General features: G+C 38.6%; 13 protein-coding genes across 13 annotated transcripts; 7 read left to right on the forward strand and 6 right to left on the reverse strand.

Moving 5' to 3' along the window:
• Nucleotides 1-515: 515 nt before the first annotated feature.
• JH06_5445 (phenylalanine-tRNA alpha subunit) lies at nucleotides 516-1,663 on the forward strand (the record flags this gene model as incomplete). The annotated part of the gene is made up of 5 exons (XM_014673426.1): nucleotides 516-543; nucleotides 607-962; nucleotides 993-1,343; nucleotides 1,380-1,430; nucleotides 1,463-1,663. 5 exons carry the CDS (start codon nucleotides 516-518, stop codon nucleotides 1,661-1,663), a joined length of 987 nt encoding a protein of 328 aa, XP_014528912.1.
• A 125-nt stretch (nucleotides 1,664-1,788) lies between these two features.
• On the forward strand, nucleotides 1,789-2,821 carry JH06_5490 (phenylalanine-tRNA alpha subunit; the record flags this gene model as incomplete). Its single annotated transcript, XM_014673427.1, has 5 exons — nucleotides 1,789-1,869; nucleotides 1,900-2,003; nucleotides 2,034-2,150; nucleotides 2,180-2,479; nucleotides 2,509-2,821. 5 exons carry the CDS (start codon nucleotides 1,789-1,791, stop codon nucleotides 2,819-2,821), a joined length of 915 nt encoding a protein of 304 aa, XP_014528913.1.
• Nucleotides 2,822-2,862: 41 nt separating this feature from the next.
• Nucleotides 2,863-3,132, forward strand: JH06_5491 (phenylalanine-tRNA alpha subunit; the record flags this gene model as incomplete). Its single annotated transcript, XM_014673428.1, has 2 exons — nucleotides 2,863-3,002; nucleotides 3,033-3,132. 2 exons carry the CDS (start codon nucleotides 2,863-2,865, stop codon nucleotides 3,130-3,132), a joined length of 240 nt encoding a protein of 79 aa, XP_014528914.1.
• Nucleotides 3,133-3,240: 108 nt separating this feature from the next.
• Nucleotides 3,241-4,810, forward strand: JH06_1155 (hypothetical protein; the record flags this gene model as incomplete). Its single annotated transcript, XM_014673408.1, is given in 10 exon segments — nucleotides 3,241-3,298; nucleotides 3,329-3,406; nucleotides 3,422-3,499; nucleotides 3,530-3,629; nucleotides 3,712-4,189; nucleotides 4,220-4,332; nucleotides 4,362-4,416; nucleotides 4,446-4,544; nucleotides 4,574-4,717; nucleotides 4,748-4,810. 10 exon segments carry the CDS (start codon nucleotides 3,241-3,243, stop codon nucleotides 4,808-4,810), a joined length of 1,266 nt encoding a protein of 421 aa, XP_014528894.1.
• Nucleotides 4,811-5,114: 304 nt separating this feature from the next.
• Nucleotides 5,115-6,233, reverse strand: JH06_1156 (hypothetical protein; the record flags this gene model as incomplete). The annotated part of the gene is made up of 4 exons (XM_014673409.1): nucleotides 5,115-5,251; nucleotides 5,387-5,482; nucleotides 5,513-5,956; nucleotides 5,987-6,233. 4 exons carry the CDS (start codon nucleotides 6,231-6,233, stop codon nucleotides 5,115-5,117), a joined length of 924 nt encoding a protein of 307 aa, XP_014528895.1.
• Nucleotides 6,234-6,274: 41 nt separating this feature from the next.
• JH06_1157 (hypothetical protein) lies at nucleotides 6,275-7,486 on the reverse strand (the record flags this gene model as incomplete). Its single annotated transcript, XM_014673410.1, has 2 exons — nucleotides 6,275-7,431; nucleotides 7,462-7,486. The coding sequence occupies 2 exons, from the start codon at nucleotides 7,484-7,486 to the stop codon at nucleotides 6,275-6,277; spliced, it is 1,182 nt and encodes a 393-aa protein (XP_014528896.1).
• Nucleotides 7,487-7,538: 52 nt separating this feature from the next.
• On the forward strand, nucleotides 7,539-8,889 carry JH06_1158 (phenylalanyl-tRNA synthetase; the record flags this gene model as incomplete). Its single annotated transcript, XM_014673411.1, has 8 exons — nucleotides 7,539-7,617; nucleotides 7,649-7,940; nucleotides 7,971-8,106; nucleotides 8,136-8,213; nucleotides 8,244-8,324; nucleotides 8,355-8,408; nucleotides 8,439-8,667; nucleotides 8,699-8,889. 8 exons carry the CDS (start codon nucleotides 7,539-7,541, stop codon nucleotides 8,887-8,889), a joined length of 1,140 nt encoding a protein of 379 aa, XP_014528897.1.
• A 282-nt stretch (nucleotides 8,890-9,171) lies between these two features.
• Nucleotides 9,172-12,200, reverse strand: JH06_1159 (phospholipid-transporting ATPase 2; the record flags this gene model as incomplete). Its single annotated transcript, XM_014673412.1, is given in 10 exon segments — nucleotides 9,172-9,824; nucleotides 9,840-9,939; nucleotides 9,970-10,335; nucleotides 10,365-10,572; nucleotides 10,604-11,059; nucleotides 11,089-11,310; nucleotides 11,341-11,691; nucleotides 11,724-11,807; nucleotides 11,838-12,153; nucleotides 12,179-12,200. The coding sequence occupies 10 exon segments, from the start codon at nucleotides 12,198-12,200 to the stop codon at nucleotides 9,172-9,174; spliced, it is 2,778 nt and encodes a 925-aa protein (XP_014528898.1).
• A 119-nt stretch (nucleotides 12,201-12,319) lies between these two features.
• Nucleotides 12,320-12,595, reverse strand: JH06_1160 (phospholipid-translocating p-type ATPase; the record flags this gene model as incomplete). The annotated part of the gene is made up of 3 exons (XM_014673413.1): nucleotides 12,320-12,404; nucleotides 12,435-12,543; nucleotides 12,574-12,595. 3 exons carry the CDS (start codon nucleotides 12,593-12,595, stop codon nucleotides 12,320-12,322), a joined length of 216 nt encoding a protein of 71 aa, XP_014528899.1.
• A 114-nt stretch (nucleotides 12,596-12,709) lies between these two features.
• On the reverse strand, nucleotides 12,710-15,098 carry JH06_1161 (hypothetical protein; the record flags this gene model as incomplete). Its single annotated transcript, XM_014673414.1, has 2 exons — nucleotides 12,710-14,874; nucleotides 14,906-15,098. 2 exons carry the CDS (start codon nucleotides 15,096-15,098, stop codon nucleotides 12,710-12,712), a joined length of 2,358 nt encoding a protein of 785 aa, XP_014528900.1.
• A 219-nt stretch (nucleotides 15,099-15,317) lies between these two features.
• JH06_1162 (hypothetical protein) lies at nucleotides 15,318-16,366 on the forward strand (the record flags this gene model as incomplete). Its single annotated transcript, XM_014673415.1, has 8 exons — nucleotides 15,318-15,387; nucleotides 15,418-15,764; nucleotides 15,795-15,847; nucleotides 15,877-15,933; nucleotides 15,966-16,059; nucleotides 16,088-16,144; nucleotides 16,175-16,217; nucleotides 16,248-16,366. The coding sequence occupies 8 exons, from the start codon at nucleotides 15,318-15,320 to the stop codon at nucleotides 16,364-16,366; spliced, it is 840 nt and encodes a 279-aa protein (XP_014528901.1).
• A 114-nt stretch (nucleotides 16,367-16,480) lies between these two features.
• On the reverse strand, nucleotides 16,481-18,651 carry JH06_1163 (hypothetical protein; the record flags this gene model as incomplete). The annotated part of the gene is made up of 10 exons (XM_014673416.1): nucleotides 16,481-16,595; nucleotides 16,626-17,689; nucleotides 17,720-17,795; nucleotides 17,826-17,977; nucleotides 18,009-18,071; nucleotides 18,101-18,196; nucleotides 18,227-18,281; nucleotides 18,367-18,470; nucleotides 18,504-18,544; nucleotides 18,579-18,651. The coding sequence occupies 10 exons, from the start codon at nucleotides 18,649-18,651 to the stop codon at nucleotides 16,481-16,483; spliced, it is 1,839 nt and encodes a 612-aa protein (XP_014528902.1).
• A 137-nt stretch (nucleotides 18,652-18,788) lies between these two features.
• On the forward strand, nucleotides 18,789-19,388 carry JH06_1164 (hypothetical protein; the record flags this gene model as incomplete). Its single annotated transcript, XM_014673417.1, has 3 exons — nucleotides 18,789-18,956; nucleotides 18,987-19,171; nucleotides 19,202-19,388. The coding sequence occupies 3 exons, from the start codon at nucleotides 18,789-18,791 to the stop codon at nucleotides 19,386-19,388; spliced, it is 540 nt and encodes a 179-aa protein (XP_014528903.1).
• Nucleotides 19,389-19,435: the final 47 nt, after the last annotated feature.

Here is a 19,435-nt window from a genome sequence, read left to right on the forward strand (position 1 = left end):
GAGGAAGAGGAAGAGAAGGAACAGGGAGTAGGTCAACTGTTCCCAGATGCTGTCTCGTTCTGCACCAATGACCACTGTCAGTTGTAATTGCTAATTATTTGTAATAGTATGTTTTCAGTTTAAGAGTGTTTGTTTGGGAGTCATATTCACTTGCTATTTGTTACATGTGTGAGAAAAGTGCTGCAACGTCGACTTCCTCTTTCCGTACCTAAAGGTACTGGACAAGAACTAGCAACAATACCATACGCACTACGTCCTATTTTGAAGTCTTCATCATCTCAAACAAAGCTTACCGATATTTGCATAGGTAATCACAGTTGATCAAGTGCATTTGCATTGGGTCATTGGTATCAGAAAGCAAGTACCATCGAAGCAATTCCGTTAGTGAAATCGCGGTTTAATCCCAATTTTGGCTACTCTGTTTGTGCATTTTGTAAACACGGCGGAATCTGCCTGCAGGATTCAATGCATGACCACTTTTGCTCATTATTTCTTAAACACACATTGTTGAGAACATGAATAAGGCGTTTTTTGCTGTTACTCGTAAGTAGATCTCTGAGAAGTGTGGATTTGCTCTTTTTGTGAGATTCTCTAATTGGTTTATAGTTCTTGCTGTGACTGTTTTTGCCGACTGTCCTACGGATGGCGTGTGGTCCGCAACCAAGCCCGGCGTTACTAAATCTGTAACTTGCGAGGGTGAAACCTGGGGAGAGATGTACCGAGCTTGCATTGCTGATGGTGCAACAGGTACGTGGGGTAATCCAGATACTCAGTATTGTCTTCCTTTGTATCCTGCCGAGGGTTATGGTTATGTCGATTTCTACTACTACATCTCCAACTCAGATTATCGTCGTATTCAGAGTAATCCTTCTGGAATTGCTGCAGCTATCAACAGTGTCTACAGAGTTCCTCAGGAGGAAGTCAGTGTTCACTATGTTGGTCCGAATCCTGGCACACCTAATGTATAAATTATTAATCACTCTGACACATAGTATTCGGTTGTTCAAGTTCGTGCCACTCGTACCAAGTCCGCTGCTTCTGTGTTCTACAAGCAGCTTGTCGCTGATGAGACTGCTCCTGAAGTAGCTCGTTACTTCGAAGATAATCAACGTGATCTCCACTACATCATAACAACCTCTGGTTCTAGTTCCTGTGAGGTTACCTACAAATATACTCCTCTTCTGCATGAGCCTAAGGCTAAGAATAATATGGCAACTGTTATTATTATCGTGGTTGTGATTCTCCTTGTCATCGTCCTTGGGTTTGTCGGCTTCTATGTGTGGCTGCAGATTAAGAGAAAGGGATCTAGAAATGGATCAAGACAACTTAAGAATACCTCAAAGGTTTAAGTTGCAGCGCATTTGTGATTTGTTTGTTAGGAATCAATTCCGTTTGAGATGACTGAAAATCTCGAAAGCACGTTACTGAAAGTAGCAACATAGCAGAGTGATTGATTGTGTAGACTCTGGATGAAAAGCAAGTGATTGACAATTCCTATGATTTTGCCCTTTCTCTGCATGCCGACCATCAAGCCGTTGTTGGTGTAATAAAATCGCTGGAAGCAGATCTCCTAATTGCAACAGAGCAACTCTCACAACAATTCTGGGAATTGACTGAAGAAGCTCATTCTGTGATTCAGCATGGAAGTCCTGGTAGATTTTGAGATGGATACAGCTTACAGGTGTAGAGATCCGTGTTTTGAAATGTATTCCGGCTGAAGGAATTGACAATGAATCTCTCATTGCTGCTGCTGGAAAGGAAACACATAAGATCGGCTTTAGCTATTGTATGAAGAACAAATGGGTCAAGAAGGACAAGACAAGTGGACTGATCACACCACTTGTTACAGATCCAAAGGATGAACTTCAAGTGAGTGTCAATTTGAAGAGTGATTCTTAGGAAGTCTTGTTGAAGATTGAACAGTCGAATGGATCTACCGAAAATCTGGCTCCTGCAAGTGCTGAAGCAAAACAACTGATTCGTCGTCAGATGCTCTCTCTTGTGTAAGCTTGAAAGGAGGATCTGAAAGAAAGAGTTCGCAAGTACTACAAGGTCTCAAAAGGTGAGAAGTTCGCTTTAGAGCGCCATAAGCAAGTGGCTGACATCACGAAAGAGATGTTGGAGAGTGGTGAAGAAATCGTTCTAAAACCGTTTGTTTTCCTCTTTTCGTTCATTGTAGATACAATTTCTGTGCCTTGGGAAAGGAGCCTGAGAGTGGTTATCTGCATCCTTTGCTGATGGTTCGAGCCGAATTCCGTAAGATCCTGTTGGAGATGGGCTTCCAGGAGATGCCAACCAACCAGTTCGTAGAGTCCTCCTTCTGGAACTTTGATGCTCTGTTCCAGCCCCAGAGTCATCCTGCTCGTGATGCTCAAGATACCTTCTTCATTAGTGATCCTGCCACCACCTTGAGTGTACCTGAAGACTATGTGCCTGTTGTGGAGAAGATTCATAGTGAAGGAGGATATGGCTCATTCGGGTAGATATGAAGAGATGTCTTGAAAGTAGATATGGATATCAATGGAGTCGTGAGGAGGCAATGAAGAATATCCTTCGTACTCACACTACAGCAGTGTCTACAAAGGAGTTGTACAAGGCTGCTAAGGATCCTGAGGGATTCAAACCTCTTAAATGCTTCTCAATTGATCGTGTGTTCCGGAATGAGACCATGGATGCAACACATTTGGCAGAGTTCCATCAAGTAGAGCTGTTTGTAGCTGATCGGAATCTGAATTTGGGTCATTTGATTGGAATGATTCATGACTTCTTTGCTAAGATTGGTATCACAGATCTCCGCTTCAAGCCTGCTTTCAATCCGTAATCATGATATGAGTGTGTGACTGTAGATACACGGAGCCTTCAATGGAAATCTTTGGTTTCCATCCTGATCTCAACAAGTGGACCGAGATTGGCAATAGTGGAATGTTCCGTCCTGAGATGTTGCGACCTATGGGCTTGCCTGAAGATGTACGTGTGATTGCCTGTGGTCTGTCGCTGGAGAGGTGAGGACTGAAAAGGGAAATGAAAGATAGACCAACAATGATCAAGTATCATTGTAAGAATATTCGAGAACTGTTTGGACACAAGTATGATTTGGAAATGAGCAAGAATTCAGCTCTTCCTCGTTTCTAAGGGTTTGTACTGCATGGAAAGGATTTGGTTACCATGTTTGTTTCTATCTATTCCTGAATCTAACTTTGATAAAATGTAATCAAACTGTATTAAGTGATCTTCATAGAAATGTTAGCTATCTTGTTCCTCCTCATCCCTACCCTTGTAGAGATGTTGAGTGACAATTGTACGTGAATAGGATTTTGCTTAGTTGTAGTGAATGCTACCATATTGGAATTAACCTATTTGAATGGACTGTACTATCTCAATGGGACAATCAAAGGATATGGTACTAGTTATTTACTGTTAGACACAAATACTCCAGCATTGTTAGCGAAGTCCCAGTCTTCTATTGTCAATCCTTCGGAAATCAATGTAGATGATGATAGTACGATAACATTGGTGATTTAAGAGACAGGATTGTGGAATGTCCATTCCGATTTGGGAATCCAGGAACTTATTTTGGGTGAATCATGGAAAAAGAATGCGGTCATTAACAATCCGAAGAGTGATATATCGTGTGATTTGGGACTAGTTGATGTTACTCCGTACGTGTTAAAGTCGTCGGTGTATTTCGTTGTTCGAAATATTAACAACTAGAAATGACATCGTTACTCCTCACTTTGCTGGCTGGTATGATAATGCAAATGGAATATTTGGTCTTGGATTACCTGGAAATCGTATCGGAAGTGTTTCGTTATCGGAATCTCTTCATCTTTCTTCCTTCGGTCTTTTCTTCAGTGAACCAGATCCACGAATCGATTTCAATTATTTTGATGGTATTTTTGTTCGATTCTCTTCATTGATAGAGACAATGAGCGGTCAAATCATCTGGGGAGAAAAGATGTCTGGTTCTTATACAACATGGTTCCATTATTACTTTTCCTTGTATTCATTTTCCATTTGTGATACGTCTCTCTTCGGTCCTTTCACTATTGCCTATCCAGCCACCATTAGCACGACCTCACGGTGTTTAACTGTTCCTATGCAAATTTTCAACAATTTAATTGGATGGTTACCGATTGAGTGCCCAATTGGAGAAGGAAGCGGACATTCCCAATTATGCTGGCTCAACGGTGTATGTGAATAAAAACGAATTGATCATTAGTCATGGGATCAATCAGAAGGATATCCAACCTTTGAGTTCCATCTGAGTACGATCACAGATACTCTGTTTATATCCTTGGGAGATCTGATTATTACCGATAAGGACCGTCAATAGTAGAATAATGAGATGAAATGAGATCTAGTTTGTGTATTATGAACGGAACTGATGTGAATCATCGAATCACTCATCCTCTGAAGGTAATAGATTGATTGAATATCAGATGTAGACTCAAGGATTTGTATTTGGAACAATGGCATTGAAAGCATTCTATGTCGCAGTGAATGTGACTGCAGGTCGTGTGGGTCTGGTACAAGTGAATGAAACTGTAAGGATAATGAGATTTATAAGATATAGTCAAAACAGAGAGGTAATTGCAAACTCAATCAGCGATGTATGAAAGGACAGACTTTTAATCGTGCATCCAACGAGTGTATGGAACCAAACTGTGATGCATATTACTTTATGACCTTGAATGAAGAGAAACATGAATGTCGTACAGTAAGGAAGAAAGATTGTCTTAATGATTAGCATCCCATTGCTATCATTCTGTTCTGGAGTATTGTCATTTATTATATGTGTGTAAGAGATTGAAATGAATACTGATCCTTAGTGTGAATTTAATCAATTTTGGCAGACAAGTCGATATCGAAATCAGTTACTTCATAATGTCACTTAATTGTAACCTATTTGAATTGGCTTTGTTAAAGCAAACATTCAATCCATTGTCAATTTTGATAACATTTATGGAATTGTGGTAATAACGATGAATAAGCTCCAATTCAACCTCATTTTGAATGCCATTATAATAGATAGAACATGAAGAATCTTGTTTTACTGGAAAATCAAACACTTGGAGTTTAGGTAAATCTCGATGATGATTATCCTACCAATCTTACTATTGATAACAACTACAGAAGTAAAATGAAATGCATCTCCAGTAGCTATAAACGATTCTAAAGCAGGATTGTCTATATCCTATCCCTTTTCCAAAATTACCTTCAATTCTCATATCACCTTCAATTGATACATTTCCTATCATTGAATTATCCATCATAAGAGTTCTAAGACAAGGATTCCCTAAATCTTATTCAATTATGACACTAAGACTTGCTACATACAAAATAGGTGTACACCAAAACGAATTATGAAAATGAATTGATTCCAAACGAGCCAATCCTTCAATTGAGAGTTCATGAACTAATGCAAAGGAATAATCTCCAGATTTCCCTTCTCCTATCATAAGTGTCTCTAATACAGGAAGATCTAATCCTTATACTCTGTACTAAAATCTACCCTTTAATTGGAATTCCTCATAATCACAGAAACAATTACATCCAATTGAGATAGTCTTCAACATTGGACAATGACTCAATTTGAATTGTTTATTGGTTATTCGCTTGTCCAAATCAAATTCCTGGATTCTTCTCTCTAAGGATTCTCGTTGAACTGATTCCCAACCAACTGAATAGAAGATCTGAAGACTTTCTAATGTCTTATGATTCTCTAAAACAAAAGAATCCAGATTTCGCAGTGAATTTGATCCAATTTTGAGAGTTTTCAGATTGGTGAAGACTTTCCAATCAATAGTTGTCAAATTGACAAGTGAATTGTCATGAATATGAAGATGATAACGATTACACATAGCTTGGAGTTCTAAGAAAGACCGTGTCATAATGACTGTCGAATAGACCTTTGTATAATGATAATGAAGATGAGAGAAATCAAGGGAACTTTTGACTATCCATAAATCGAGACTTAAATGAATACCTTCAGTCGTTCGAGATGGTAATTCAATTTCCTTACTATCAGGAGTATCAATGAATGGATGTTCAAGGAGACAATTATGATACTTCAGACTAATGAATGAAGTTGTATTGAAATGACAATGAATCTCTGGATTGATGCTGTACTCATATAAAGAAGAGATTTGAGACCAACTATCAAGTTCAGAAGTGAAGTCTTTAAGAAGAGGAAGATTGACAAAGACAGCTGTATAAGCAATAGAACCATACATACTAGCTGTTCCAAAAGAACAAGAATTGAGATTAGGAAGATCTAATTAACAAGCATCATACAAATCATACCCCAAATCATTACTGTATGTAGTGATCGAAAACAGAAATCACCAATTATAATTGTCTTCAATGAAGGTAGCTCTATTGATAAATTGATATTGGAATGAATACTTGATAGAATGAAAGATCGACACCAATCAAATGAACCACTATTCCTTTCAAGTACTTGTCGAATTCGACCTATCTCAATATGTTTCAACTGATTACAATTGCGAATTATCATATCCTGACAACGATAAAGAGAACGACATCCAATATGAAGGTGATACAAAGCAGGCAACGATTCTAAACAAAATCGATTCACTATGCTCGTATTTCCTTCATCTCGAGTAAGAGGTCCTCCAGTCATGACATTATCTCCAATCCAAATCTCTTCGAGATTCTTCAATGAGGATAAAGAGAACGATGTGAGTTGGAATAACGAGTTATCGTTAATCACAAGTCGCTTCAAACGTTTTGCGTGCTGAATAGCTCCAGAAATGTCTGGTATGACCTTTGCTGTGGGTTCCACGTGAAGTTCGATTACTGTCTCATGAATCTTGTTAAAACCAATATCACCACTAATCACTAATCGTTTCGAAATGAACATTCCTTCACTCCAAATACCGTATCGATACAATGAACCATTTTGATCAATCTCTATCCCAATTCCATCATACTTGTCATTGAAGTAGAATCCGATATAATGAATGATTTCCTTTTCTCCAACATCATAGTACTCGATTCCAAATCCAAAATGTTTCTTATTCACGTTCATTCCACAATAAACCAAACGATTCGATTCATTGAAGAAGTTACCTTCTTCTATAACACCTTTTTCATCTACAAATCCTTCAATACGTTCTCCGGAGTTTGCATTATCAAAAATCTCAGGTTGATCATTCATCACAAGTCTGAGAGATTGGGCAACACCTGCAGAATAATTAATATAAAGAATTGGATAATCATTCTCAAAGAACACAGTGTCGCCTTCAAATTGTCCATTCTTGTAACCTCTCTGAAACTCAATTGTCCGATTCCCAAAATCTAGAAATCCGTGAATAGGACGTGATTCCGTAGACAGTTTGGCATCTACCTGGGTAAAGGATAAAAACTGAGATGCCAGTTCTTTACTGAACACGTTGACAAGCACAGAATCTAGTTATTATATTTCACAAAAGATAAAACCATATAATTCTTTGTATACAAACATAATGAGCCAATATCGGAACTGACATTTTCAGTTGAGTACCAACCGAAATAACATGCTTCGTTTGCTATCTGAAGGTCGAAATCGGGTTATCTGTACCATTTCGAATGTACGAGCCTTCTCTTCTATGACAGGTACATTCATGCCTTACCGATAATCAGGTAGACAGACTTATTCTAAAGAATGAGTGGAACAATATTACACCAACAATTGCCAACAAGGTGGGGTTGAACATTTTCAAGTTGCCTCTGAATCCTATCTGCATCTTGAAGAAGACAATTCTCTCATATTTTGAAGAGACTTACAAGGGAGAATTCAAAGTATTCGAAGATCTCTCTCCTATCGTCACAACCAAACAAGCTTTTGATGATATTTTGATTCCAAAGGATCATGTAAGCAGAAGAAAAAGTGATACCTACTATATCGATGCCACACACGTTCTTCGTCCTCATACAAGGTTCTTTCCTAAGATTGTTGTAAACTGTAGTGCTCATCAAGTTGAGTTGCTAGCTAACAATCTCAAATCGTTTATTGTTGTTGGGGATACATATCGTCGTGATGAAGTTAATCGCACGCATTATCCTGTCTTCACTCAAATGGAGATTGTTCGAACACTGGAATCTGTACGTATTTGCAATCGATTTGAGGATAGTCGAATCCAGATGTGATCATTAACGACATGAAGGAGGTTACAGAAGGACTCATTAGGTATGTGATTGGAGATACTGAAGTAGATATTGGATCATCTATTCATTCCTAGTATCGTTGGATTGATGGCTACTTTCCTTTCACCAATCCATCTCTGGAAGTCGAGGTGAATTATAATGGAAAATGGATGGAAGTTGACTTGAGGATATGAAATGATCTATAGTTGCTCGGCAGTGGTGCAATCGAACATCAAGTCTTAGTTAACGCAGGCAGACCTGTATTCTTTTTGTGAGTAGATTAACAGTAGAATGACCATGGATGGGCTTTGGGAATTGGTTTAGAGCGTCTTGCTATGAGCATGTTCCAGATTCCGGATATTCGTCTGTTTTGGCTTACGGATAAACGCTTTTTGAATCAGTTTGAGTGTGTGAAAGATGGAATTCGAGCAGGAATGAAACCTCCTGTTTTCCAACCGTTATCCAAATATCCTTCTTGCTATAAGGACATTTCGTTTTACTTGCCCAAGGGAATGAAACGTTGGAGTTTGGTCGAAGAAATTATGAATAGAGGATGATTTCCAATTCACCGATATGTATGAGATTATTCGAAATGAAAGCGGGGATCTTGTAGAAGATATTGAGTTAATTGATGCATTCTACAACAGAAAGAGAGATCAGCAGAGCTTGTGTTATCGGATCAATTATCGTAGTCATGAACGAAATCTGTTGAATTCTGTGGATTATTCGTATTTACTATAACTATTAGGAAATCGATGCGATTCAGATGAAGATCCGAAATCAATTCTCCAATACATTGGGCGTAGAATTACGATAATTCTCTTTATTAACAACAAACAAATCTAAGGAAGACAACTACTTAGATTGCCTAATCATCATGCAATTTCCAATTTTCTTACTGTTTATTACCAAATACCCTGAATGCCATAAATACACTCAATGGTAAGATAATTAAAATGAGATAAGAGATCCAATGTAGAGGAAGACTATTGGTGTATCTACATTGAATAAGAAACATTATGCTTACTGCATTGACATATATGGAACAAATCCAGATAGAGACATTACAGACGAACATATCAAACATAGTAACCACATAGCAACATGACAGAATACAACACACCAGAAGTTCAACCATGTTATAGAAGGCATTAGAACTAAAATAATCAAGTCCTGAGAGAAGAGATTTGCAAAATAGACTGTATTTGCTAGATAGTCATATCCAGCTGAAGGTGAGATGAAGACTGTTGACCATTCCAATATCAATGCTTCTAGAATTCCAATAACAACCCATTTCAAATACTCTCTCACAGTAAATAGAGTACTTCGATTGTTCTTATCAGAATCATTGTAATATTGATAGATACGAGGATCATTTAACAACTGAACTTGAGTATAAATACTCTTGGTGACCATGGATACAATTGGAACAAAAAGTAGAATATTGTATAAAGTCACTTCAAATGAATTGAATAATGAAACTCCAGAATATGAACTGAATATTGCATATGATGTTTGAATGATACAGAATATGATACTCTTGTAAAAACTGTAGTTACCAATAGTCCATGAACGACTTACACTCTCAATTCCATGGACACACATCAATCGCTTTAAGTGTCTGAATTCACTTATCACATAGTCAGCAGCTCGTGCTGCTTGTTGACCCTCTTTACCTATAATTCCAACACCCACATCACTGTTCTGAATCATAATCACATCGTTGCCTCCATCACCAATGCCCAATGTCACTGCACCAGTTGCCTTCTTCATCAACTGAACGACTTCCGACTAGTAATCATTCTTCCATCTCTTTCTTACCTTCTGCTTTGGGAATACACGGCAAAAAATAACAGAATTTACACGCATCGCCAACTGAACCAGAGCACTGGTCAAACTCTCTCCATTCGGTTTCTCTTCATGATTCGTTGTGATGAATGAGAACATGTTGCCAGTAACACATAGTGTGAATGGAACTGTGGAATCAGATTCAATTCTTCGTTCAGCATCTTTCAAATACTTCATAACACTACCATAATCACGATTCTTATCAGTTAAGTCAAGTTTCACGATATTGGAGTCCTTCGTTCGAGAATCGATGATTCCAGTAGAACGCCCAATGCTGATGGCAGTATTTGGCTTATCTCCAGTGATCATCCACACACTAATTCCACATTGGCGGAGATACTAGAGTTCATAATGATTCATTCGCTTACATCAATAGTCTCGAACACTTCATCTTGAAGCAGATCCTCAATACCACTCACACCAAGAGGAATGAGCTTAAGTTCAATAGCTTCATAACACTCTGCTTTCACTTCCTCACGGTTCTCAAGTACCTTCTCTGCTTCTGAGATTGCCTCAATCTTTTGCTGGAACTCCTCTTCATTTAGCTCCTTACTACCCATCACCAGAGTTCGTAATCTACGTATAATCAGGACTATTTCTGGAATACCCTTTATCAGCATAAATTTGTAGACATTTCATAATCTCCTCATAATTATGTTCTAGGTCAAAAGAATGAACCACTCCACTCTTGCAGGAACGACTCAGAATCATATCATCAGCACCTTTGGAATATAACATATATCGTTTTCGTTTTGGTTGATGGACCAGAACACTCATTCGCTTTCGTTCTGAAGTGAATTCTAGAATCTTTGCCACTTCCCAAGTCTCATTCACTCCATGAATAGAAATAGTTACATTGTTCCCGTGCTTATTGATCAGTTCTCCACCCAAGAACTTGCAGTATGAAACCAGACACAACTCATCTGGAGAATCACACTTGAAAACACCCTTATCAATCACAATAGAGTTACAAAGAAGAATTGCTCGAAGTGTCTCATCCAACAAGAATTGAGTTGTTTCATCATTCATTGAAGCATCTTTGTCATGAGACGATACAACAATTCTGGATATAATATTCTTAGTATGTCCTACTGAGTCTCGAACACATGGAGGAACTTCAGAATCATTTCATTCTTTGTCAACGTTCCAGTTTTATCTGTGAAGATGTAACGCACTTGACCGAGATTCTCACTCAAACAACTACTGTTGCAATGAACATATCTCTCTGCATCAGGTACCTTCTCCACGAAAGGACTGGTGTTCTCAATGAGAGAGGCTCGTGAAGACACAGGACGCATTTCCGAAGTAGCTTTGCTAGGACTCATTACCAAGCATAGTCCTCACAAGTGTTCATCATGATCAATAAAAAGAGTATAAATGACTTTACATACTTCTAAAGTAACCTTCAGGGAGATAGGAATCACCGAACTATTTAGAAGAAGAAATCGCATAGGAACAATCACATATTTCAATGCATTACTCTGATCTGTATGATTATCAATGTACCACTTGTCGATTGTTACAAGATTGTGTACTCCCGCGGGACCAAAGAGAGCAACCATAAACAGCTGGAAACAGAAAATGATCACAGTGAACCAATTGATCATACGATCTGAATGAGTCAGTTTCATCTCAGGAGTTTTCTTGTTCATTCCAAACTTAGTCTCATTTCCTGTATAGACACACGCAGCATAGCTAAGAATGAAGGAGAAAAAAGAGAGTATTACATGAATTCCGTATTTCGGACGTGGCACACTTGAAGAAAGAGAGATGAAGAAGAAAGAGGAGCTGATTCTTTCTCACAGTGGATTCTAGGTATCAAATTCCATGAAAATGAATACAGAGCGGGGAACTGATAAATGTGACTATTGGGAAGAGGACACTCGATTGAAATATTGAGAGAAGATAATTCCTTTCCCACTTCTTCTGCACTCGAGTTGTGCGATAAGAGAGTTTGTGTAGGTGTAGCCGCTGTCCGCAGTTTGAGATTGGTCTCGCCATCAATGTTGGTTGTCTGAATGTAGCATATTCCATTTGGATTGCTACTATACAGAACAACACAATCAGCAGGAATCTCCTCATCTTCAGTGAGATAGAGGATATCGCCCACTTGAATGTCCTTTGCTGCAATTTCTACAATAATGTCTCCTCGAAGAACTCTCACTATTTTGCTATTTGCAACCTACGATGAACACAAATACCATTTCCCACTTTGTCAGACTTTCTTCGATTTATATCATCGCTCAATTCTCGGATAGCCGAAACTGAAAAAATGAAAACTAAAGGAAGCCAAGTTGTCCAGGGATTGTTTACAGAAATTGTCTTAAACAACTAAAACAGTCAACGTCGACACTAATGAACATACCTGCAATATAGCAATCAGAAGGAAATAGCAATTCATTGGTTGTCTGTTGCTAAGTGAATGCGACCATACTTACCTAAATTGTTCAAATAGGTTTTTGAATACAAAATTCCATGGAGTGTATTTGGTATTCACCACAACGTTTGTTGAAAACCCAGGATTCTCGTGGTTGACCGATACATAACCTACTTGTCATATTTCGTTATTCACACTACGCGTCTTCGAGTTATCACTCATTTTGTTAAATCCAAGACAAAATTGAGGAATCACAAAGTTAAAAAGAATCGCGGTTATTATCCAAAGAGACGAGATGCGGTATTCAACAAACACGATAATAAAGGGATTACACAGTTAGATAGTGAACAAGCCAGAAAACTCCTGATCAAACTTTTCTTTCAAGTCCTTCTTTTCACTCTTAGATACATCAATTCCATTAACATAGATTTCTTGAATATGGATAAAGGGATTCATTCTAATGTAGTCTAAAAACATCATTAACCCCCTATACGTAATGGCTGTAAAGCCCAAGGAGATGATGGACAGATTTGGAACTGTTCCCTTTTGAAGGACATCCAAAAATCTAGTCACAAATGAATCCTGAAGGTTTGCATTCCCGTCTAGCTTTAAATAGCGCAATTTCACACAGTCTCCGTCAATCAATGCATCACACAAAACAGAGAGATCCTTTTCTGATAGGTTACAATCTTGAAGACACAGCAGATCCAAATTACGCGCAGCCTCACTGCACATGAATGTGTAAAAGTATTGTCCACATCCAGTGAAAGAGCAACTAGAGAAATTCAAATAGTACAAGGCACAAGGATGATTGGGAAATGCTTCGAAGAAAAGGTACAATGTTTCAGCAGTAATGAGGTTATTAGAAAAGCCAATTCGCTGAATACTATCGACATTCGAGTATTGCTTCATGTATTGGATTATAAACGACATATCTGTGTCTGTAAGCGGATTGAAGGAGAAATCAAGTTGTTCAAATGCGATGGGAGACCCTGGAGTATTCAACAGATTAGTCCATTGAGTCTCATCAAAGTTACCAATCAGGTTACCACTGAAGTCAAGGACACTCAATCGAGGGCACTGACCTGTGATTAGAGCAGCAAGTAATAAACAAAACGAATTTTGATCAAGAAGATTGGATCGAAGAAGAAGATGGCATAACGAAGTCGCTTTTCCACTAACAAGCCACTGTGTTAAAATCTGAATCTCGGTAACCGAAATACTGATATTCTCCATAAGAAGAGTCTTGATCTTCTTGCAATTGCTGTGAAGCAAAGCTTCGAAAAAGACAGAAAGAGCCTCAGTAATCAATGGATTATTACCGATGTTGATACGAGTGAGATTCTCTGGATATGGACTTCGCAGATACAAAGCAAACGAACGAATATCTTCTGGACCAATACCAGTATTACTGAGTTCAATCTGAGAGAGAAGAGGACACACTCCTTGTGCTAATGCATCGAAGAAGGCAACGGTGGAGTTGGCCGATAGATAGTTATCTGAGAGTATCAAGTGTTTCAGATTAGGACACGAGTACTGAGACAGAGCCTCTGTCAAATGTCTTATTCCTTCGATTGTTATACAGTTGCTAGAAAGATTCAGATTCTCCAAATCTGCAAGTAGACCTCGTTCCATAATACTCTGCATGGATCGTATATTGGAGTCATGAAGCTGGGTATTATCAAGGATTAGATCGTGAATTGGAGCAGAACAAACGTTGCTCTTCCCACTTGGCCACAGAGAACGAACAAGAACTTCAAAACCACGGGTTTGTAAGGGACAGTCGCTGAGAACAAGACGTCGAAGAAGAGTAAATGTGCTGAAATCCACGAGCTTGAAGAAGTTCAACACTCCTTCTACGTCATTCGTGGTAATCTGCAGAGATGCCAAAGCTCTGTTGAGACCGTTCATGGAAGCTTCTGAAAATGCATAGCAAATACGGGTTGTGAGATAGAAACACTGCAAAGTTAGAGAAAAGGCATCTTCCGAAGAGACCAATCCAAGTCGTAATGTTCGGCTCACTTTGTCATCCAAAGCCTCAATAACAGATACAATATTCTCTTCACTTAGAAGATGAACAGCGATTGAACGTAAAAAGAGAAAACCATCATTTCGGATAATCCGACAAAATCGATCCATTTCGTTGTTATCGCATTCATCATAAAGGGCAACATCCGAGATGAAAGGACTTTTATTTAATGAATCAACCCACTCAGCTCGACAATTGACCGATACACTGATCCGAGCCGTCTGGATAAGCTTACAAAAGTAGCGATTTACAGAAGAAAGAATAATTTGGGTACCCAATGAACAGTACTGGATGACCTCAACCATGGTTGCAACACGGATTCTCGTTAGAGGGTCCTCATCTAGCTCTGGATACATCTCAGAAATACACTTAATGAATCGATGAGAACGAGCTTGCATAACATCGTTAATTACTTTTTTTCGTTGTTTCTCTGTTTTCAAATCGATAATGTCCAATTGTGCTTCGCTTGGAACTACAAATTATAGTCTTTTAAGGATCCTCACCTTCAGGTTCTGTTTGAATAGCCTTAAGAATTGTTTCAATATCTCCAACATTTTCCAAAGTACTGACGCAAGAGTACAATGACTCCTCCTGGAGAGATGGAGATTGTTGCGTTGTTAGAGTTAATTCCGGAATATCCGGTGATGAAATAAGCCTCTTATTGCGATTTTGCGCTTGACTTTGACTTTGTCCCATTTTATTGAAACAAATCCAACTTTCCTCAATATTAATTGTGTTCGGAACACAACAAATCAAGTAACTAATATAACAGTATATAGTTCCAGGATCAATCCCGTTGTTAACATTTCTTTTCATACCAATTTTTTAATGACACGCTATTCTCTCTTCCTCGCTATATTTCTCTCTTTATTTTTATTGTGTTCTTGTGATAGGTTGGCTTATTACGTGAGAGTTATGATCAGGTCAGTTCAAGCTGAGGAGTTAGGTCAGCCAAAAGATTGCCTTGGAAAGCCAGGCTTGTCAAGTATAAATGTATAATAACTCTAATTTGTAGCGAATTGTACATCCCTTCATGTCATGCAACATGCCAAAGTAGAAAAAAGTGCAATAAAGGTAGAACTCGATCATGTGTATTACAGGCAGAATGAAGAGGAAATAACGAAGAAGAGCGATTCTTGGATGTCTGGGTTTCTGAAGACATTCGTTATGATTATCAGTATGGAAATTGGCGATAAGACCTTTTTCATTGGTGCCATTCTAGCAATGTCACATAATCGTTGGTTAGTCTTCATTGGGTCTGTTTTGGCTCTTGTTGTAATGTGTGTCATTTCATGTGTCATCGGTCTGTCGGCTCCCATTCTGATGTCTCGTGAGGTCACTGTAGTGGTGGCTGCAGTTCTGGTCTTCGTAGTAGTTGACTCTAATTGATAGTTTGTGTTCTTTGGAGTTCGCATGATCATTGAAGGTCTGCAGACCAGGGAGCAGTAGGATTGATATTCTGGTTTTATTCTAGAGATGTCAGTGGTGAGTATGCTGAAGCAGAAGAGAGTATCAAGAAACACATTTCAGAGTACAGATGTCCTTATTCAGAATTATGGATAGAAATAACTCAATTCATTCTGACGCCGAAATGGGTCTGATTTCAAAGAAGAACGATGATGCTACCAAGGATGAGTTCAAATGTAATCTCAACAATGTAGCTACATAAAACGAATATGAAGTAGATCGTTCTTCGTACCTTCATAATGGTCTTTTTCGCAGAGTGGGGTGATCGTTCTCAGGTTGACATCACATTGTCTTCTAATTCCTAGTTCTCCACACTTTTATTGGCTGGAACCCATCCTGTTTCTTCAGGTTGATGTTAGTTCGTAAACTCATGTCTAGTGATTGCTGGTGCTACCTGTGGTTATATTGTGGCTACACTGTGCGGAATTCTAGGAGGAAATTTCTTCGCTCGAATTATCTCACCCAAGGTTATTTCGATTGCTGGTATTATAGGTTGAGAGATGTGATATGAAGGTGGTATTCTGTTCCTTCTGTTCGCTCTGCAGATAGTAATCTTCAAGGATTAGTGTGGTTTGTTATCAACACAATATGATTTATATAACAAAGAATCTCTAAACATACAACTTCTCCATGATTCCATCCTTCCGAAGGAACTCAGAACCCTTCACAGTGAATGCAAAGCGGTCGTTTTCATCCTTCAACAGTCGCGAAAACTCACTTTCATATCTACAGATCATTCTACTTCCTTTCTTCTACGTAACATTCACAACATTGTTGAAATGCTGTCGCACACGCACTAATTTCACTCTCAACTTCTTCATCATCTCGACAACATTTGGATCATAATGATTCATCAATACCGATAACTCCCATAAATAGCTTTCCATAGCACGACTCTGATTGATATCATTTGTAGTATTGTCAAACGGATCAAATACAGACCAATCCACATCTTTCAAATGTTTGAATTCAAATGTCTGCTTCACACGTTTCAGAGGCAATTCAAGTTCATGCTGACGTTTTTCTCTCTTCAGTTTCATCCGGTCTAGAGTTCGCTTCACAATTTCAGATGATAAAACTGTTGTTGATCGTTCTACTTTCATCATTTGATTGTCTGCCTTTTCTGCAACCACCTCTTCATCAGCCTTCTCATCATTACTCTCATCTTCATCTTCATCTTCTTCATCATCTTCATCATCTTCCAAATCCATTGCCTTCTTCTTCAAAATATTCATCTCTTCCTCTTCTACTCCAGGTAATGCCTTTCTATGTCCCACGACATCATAAATGTTCTCTTCATCATCCACATGAAGAAGAGAGTAGCAAACACTATGATAAGTAATAAGCTCAGTTATCAGAGGAATCACAAACAATGCTGTAGAAGGCGAGTCTGTGATTGCGATTCGACAAAGTCGTTTGCAAAAGGCAGCCACGACTATAGAAGGTACAGCTGAGGAACGGAGTGACTGTACCAGCAAGGTAAGGAATCGCTGCTTGTATTTCAGTTGAAAGGCTTCTGGTGTAAGTAACTGATAGAGTTTGTTGTAGTAATTGGGATAATTCACATTATACTTCGTAATGAGTTCAAAAAGTCCACTCAAGGCCAGAACTGAAGTCATTCCTCCATAGTCAAAACAATCAGTCAAATAATCAGCCATTTGAACAGGCATTTGGAGATAAGGAAGAATCTCTGAATGAACCTTCATAAGTACATATTGAATTAGATTCTCACTGAGTTCATGACGTAAGAGAGACATAATAAGAGTTTGATAATTCTTCTTTTGTGCTGCTTCTGAACGATTCTTCTCAGCAAAAATACCCTGAGAATGAGATAATAAAACCACACCTACCATTATCTGGACTTGTTCATCAACTGGTCGTTCGATGAGAGAAAGTAAATAGAATGCACGTTTTACGAAGTCCTCTCTAGAAATAATTGATACTAGATATGATTACGGTGCTAGATCTTTGACCTCTATATCTTCTTCCGTTTGTTCGGTATCATCAGGTACTTCGTCTGTTGACTGGCTCTTATCTCCATTCTTGTTAGAAAGATTGAAGAGAGTTCGGTATGTATAGAACTTGAAGTCTGTGTATTGGAAATACTCCTATGAATCAGTTCAACTCGAAATAACACACTTCTTTCAAACACAAACGCAACTGATCTGGTAGAGTGGTAAAAGACATGAGTTTGGCAATGATCTACTCTAAGAATCTCTCATCACCGCTACCATAGTAAACAGATTGTCATCAAATACAAGAGTTGTTTCCTTACTTCCATATCCACCCTTCTGACAGAATGAGATAACGATACGGAATGCAGTCAACTATTTTTGATCCGTTTATTCAATAACTACCTGTGTAACAGAATCCTCGGAGTCAATCAAGTCAAGAAGGGTTTCATAATACGACTTATAATTCGATAGTAACCACAATCTGAACTTTTCTACAGCTTCATTCACTATTCCAGTTAGAAATGAGAAAAAATGCCATACACTTCGACGAAGCATTCAGGTATTTCGGTCGTAGATAGTTCTTATCAATTACTTTGGTAAAGACACGACGAAGAGACTGCATGGCTGCAATTACAAGATCTGACTTCTATTCCCATGAACTATTAAACAATCGACCTACATACTTAGTCTCATCGAGAAACTGCATCAGTCGAGAGATGTCTACAGATAATCATCGACAAATCAAGCGAAATACCATTTGTATTCTGAATATTCTTGTCAATCCGGGCTTCGAGTTCTCGAATAGTCTGAACAGTCTCTTGAGGCATCTTTGTTGAGTTTGATTCCTCTTACGAGATGTGGTGTTTTTTTGTCATTCCTAAAATTTCAATGCCCTCATAATCGAGAACCGCGGAACTTTCTAACTTTCTGCCGTTTTCTTCTCTTCAGCAAATCAAAACAAAGGATGGAAAACGCACAGGATCAGGCAAAGGAAGAGGTGAATGTGGACTTCGGTGAGGATGCTCCTCAGAATGAACCTGAACTTAGTCTTGAAAGTCTCGACAAACTCGCTGAAAACATTGATGCGGAGCAGAATGATGATCTCCAAAAGGTGAAGGAGATGGCAGCCGAGGTAATTCTAGTTGGAGAAAGTCATTGTTAGAATAATGAGAAGATCAATGCTGTGGTTCAGCTCCCCACTGACAGAGACAATATTGACGAACGAAGCATTTTTGTCAAGCAAGTGGATTACGGTGTGACTCCTCAAGAGTTGATGGAGTATTTCTCAACTTGTGGAAGTATCACTCGTATTAAAATTCTTACAACGAAGCAGGGAGTTCCTAAAGGGTTGATATGGATTGATATTCTTATGAATAGAGCTGCTTATATCGAGTTCGCTGATCCCGAGTCCGTGAAGTCTGCCCTTATGTTTTCAGGGAACTCGTTCCATGATAGAACGTTGGTAGTTGAACCAAAGCGAAAGAATATTCCTCGACATTTTTTGCATCGGGGAAGAGGCCGTGGTCGTGGTGGATATCATCGTGGCGCTTATCGTTCTTACTAATTCTCTTTGTTTATTTGACATGTTTCTTGTGTAAGTTAACTAGCTCC

The sequence above is a fragment of the Blastocystis sp. subtype 4 genome, assembly GCF_000743755.1.
Source record: "Blastocystis sp. subtype 4 strain WR1 chromosome Unknown seqid_0043, whole genome shotgun sequence".
Classification (NCBI taxonomy): Eukaryota; class Bigyra; order Opalinata; family Blastocystidae; genus Blastocystis; species Blastocystis sp. subtype 4.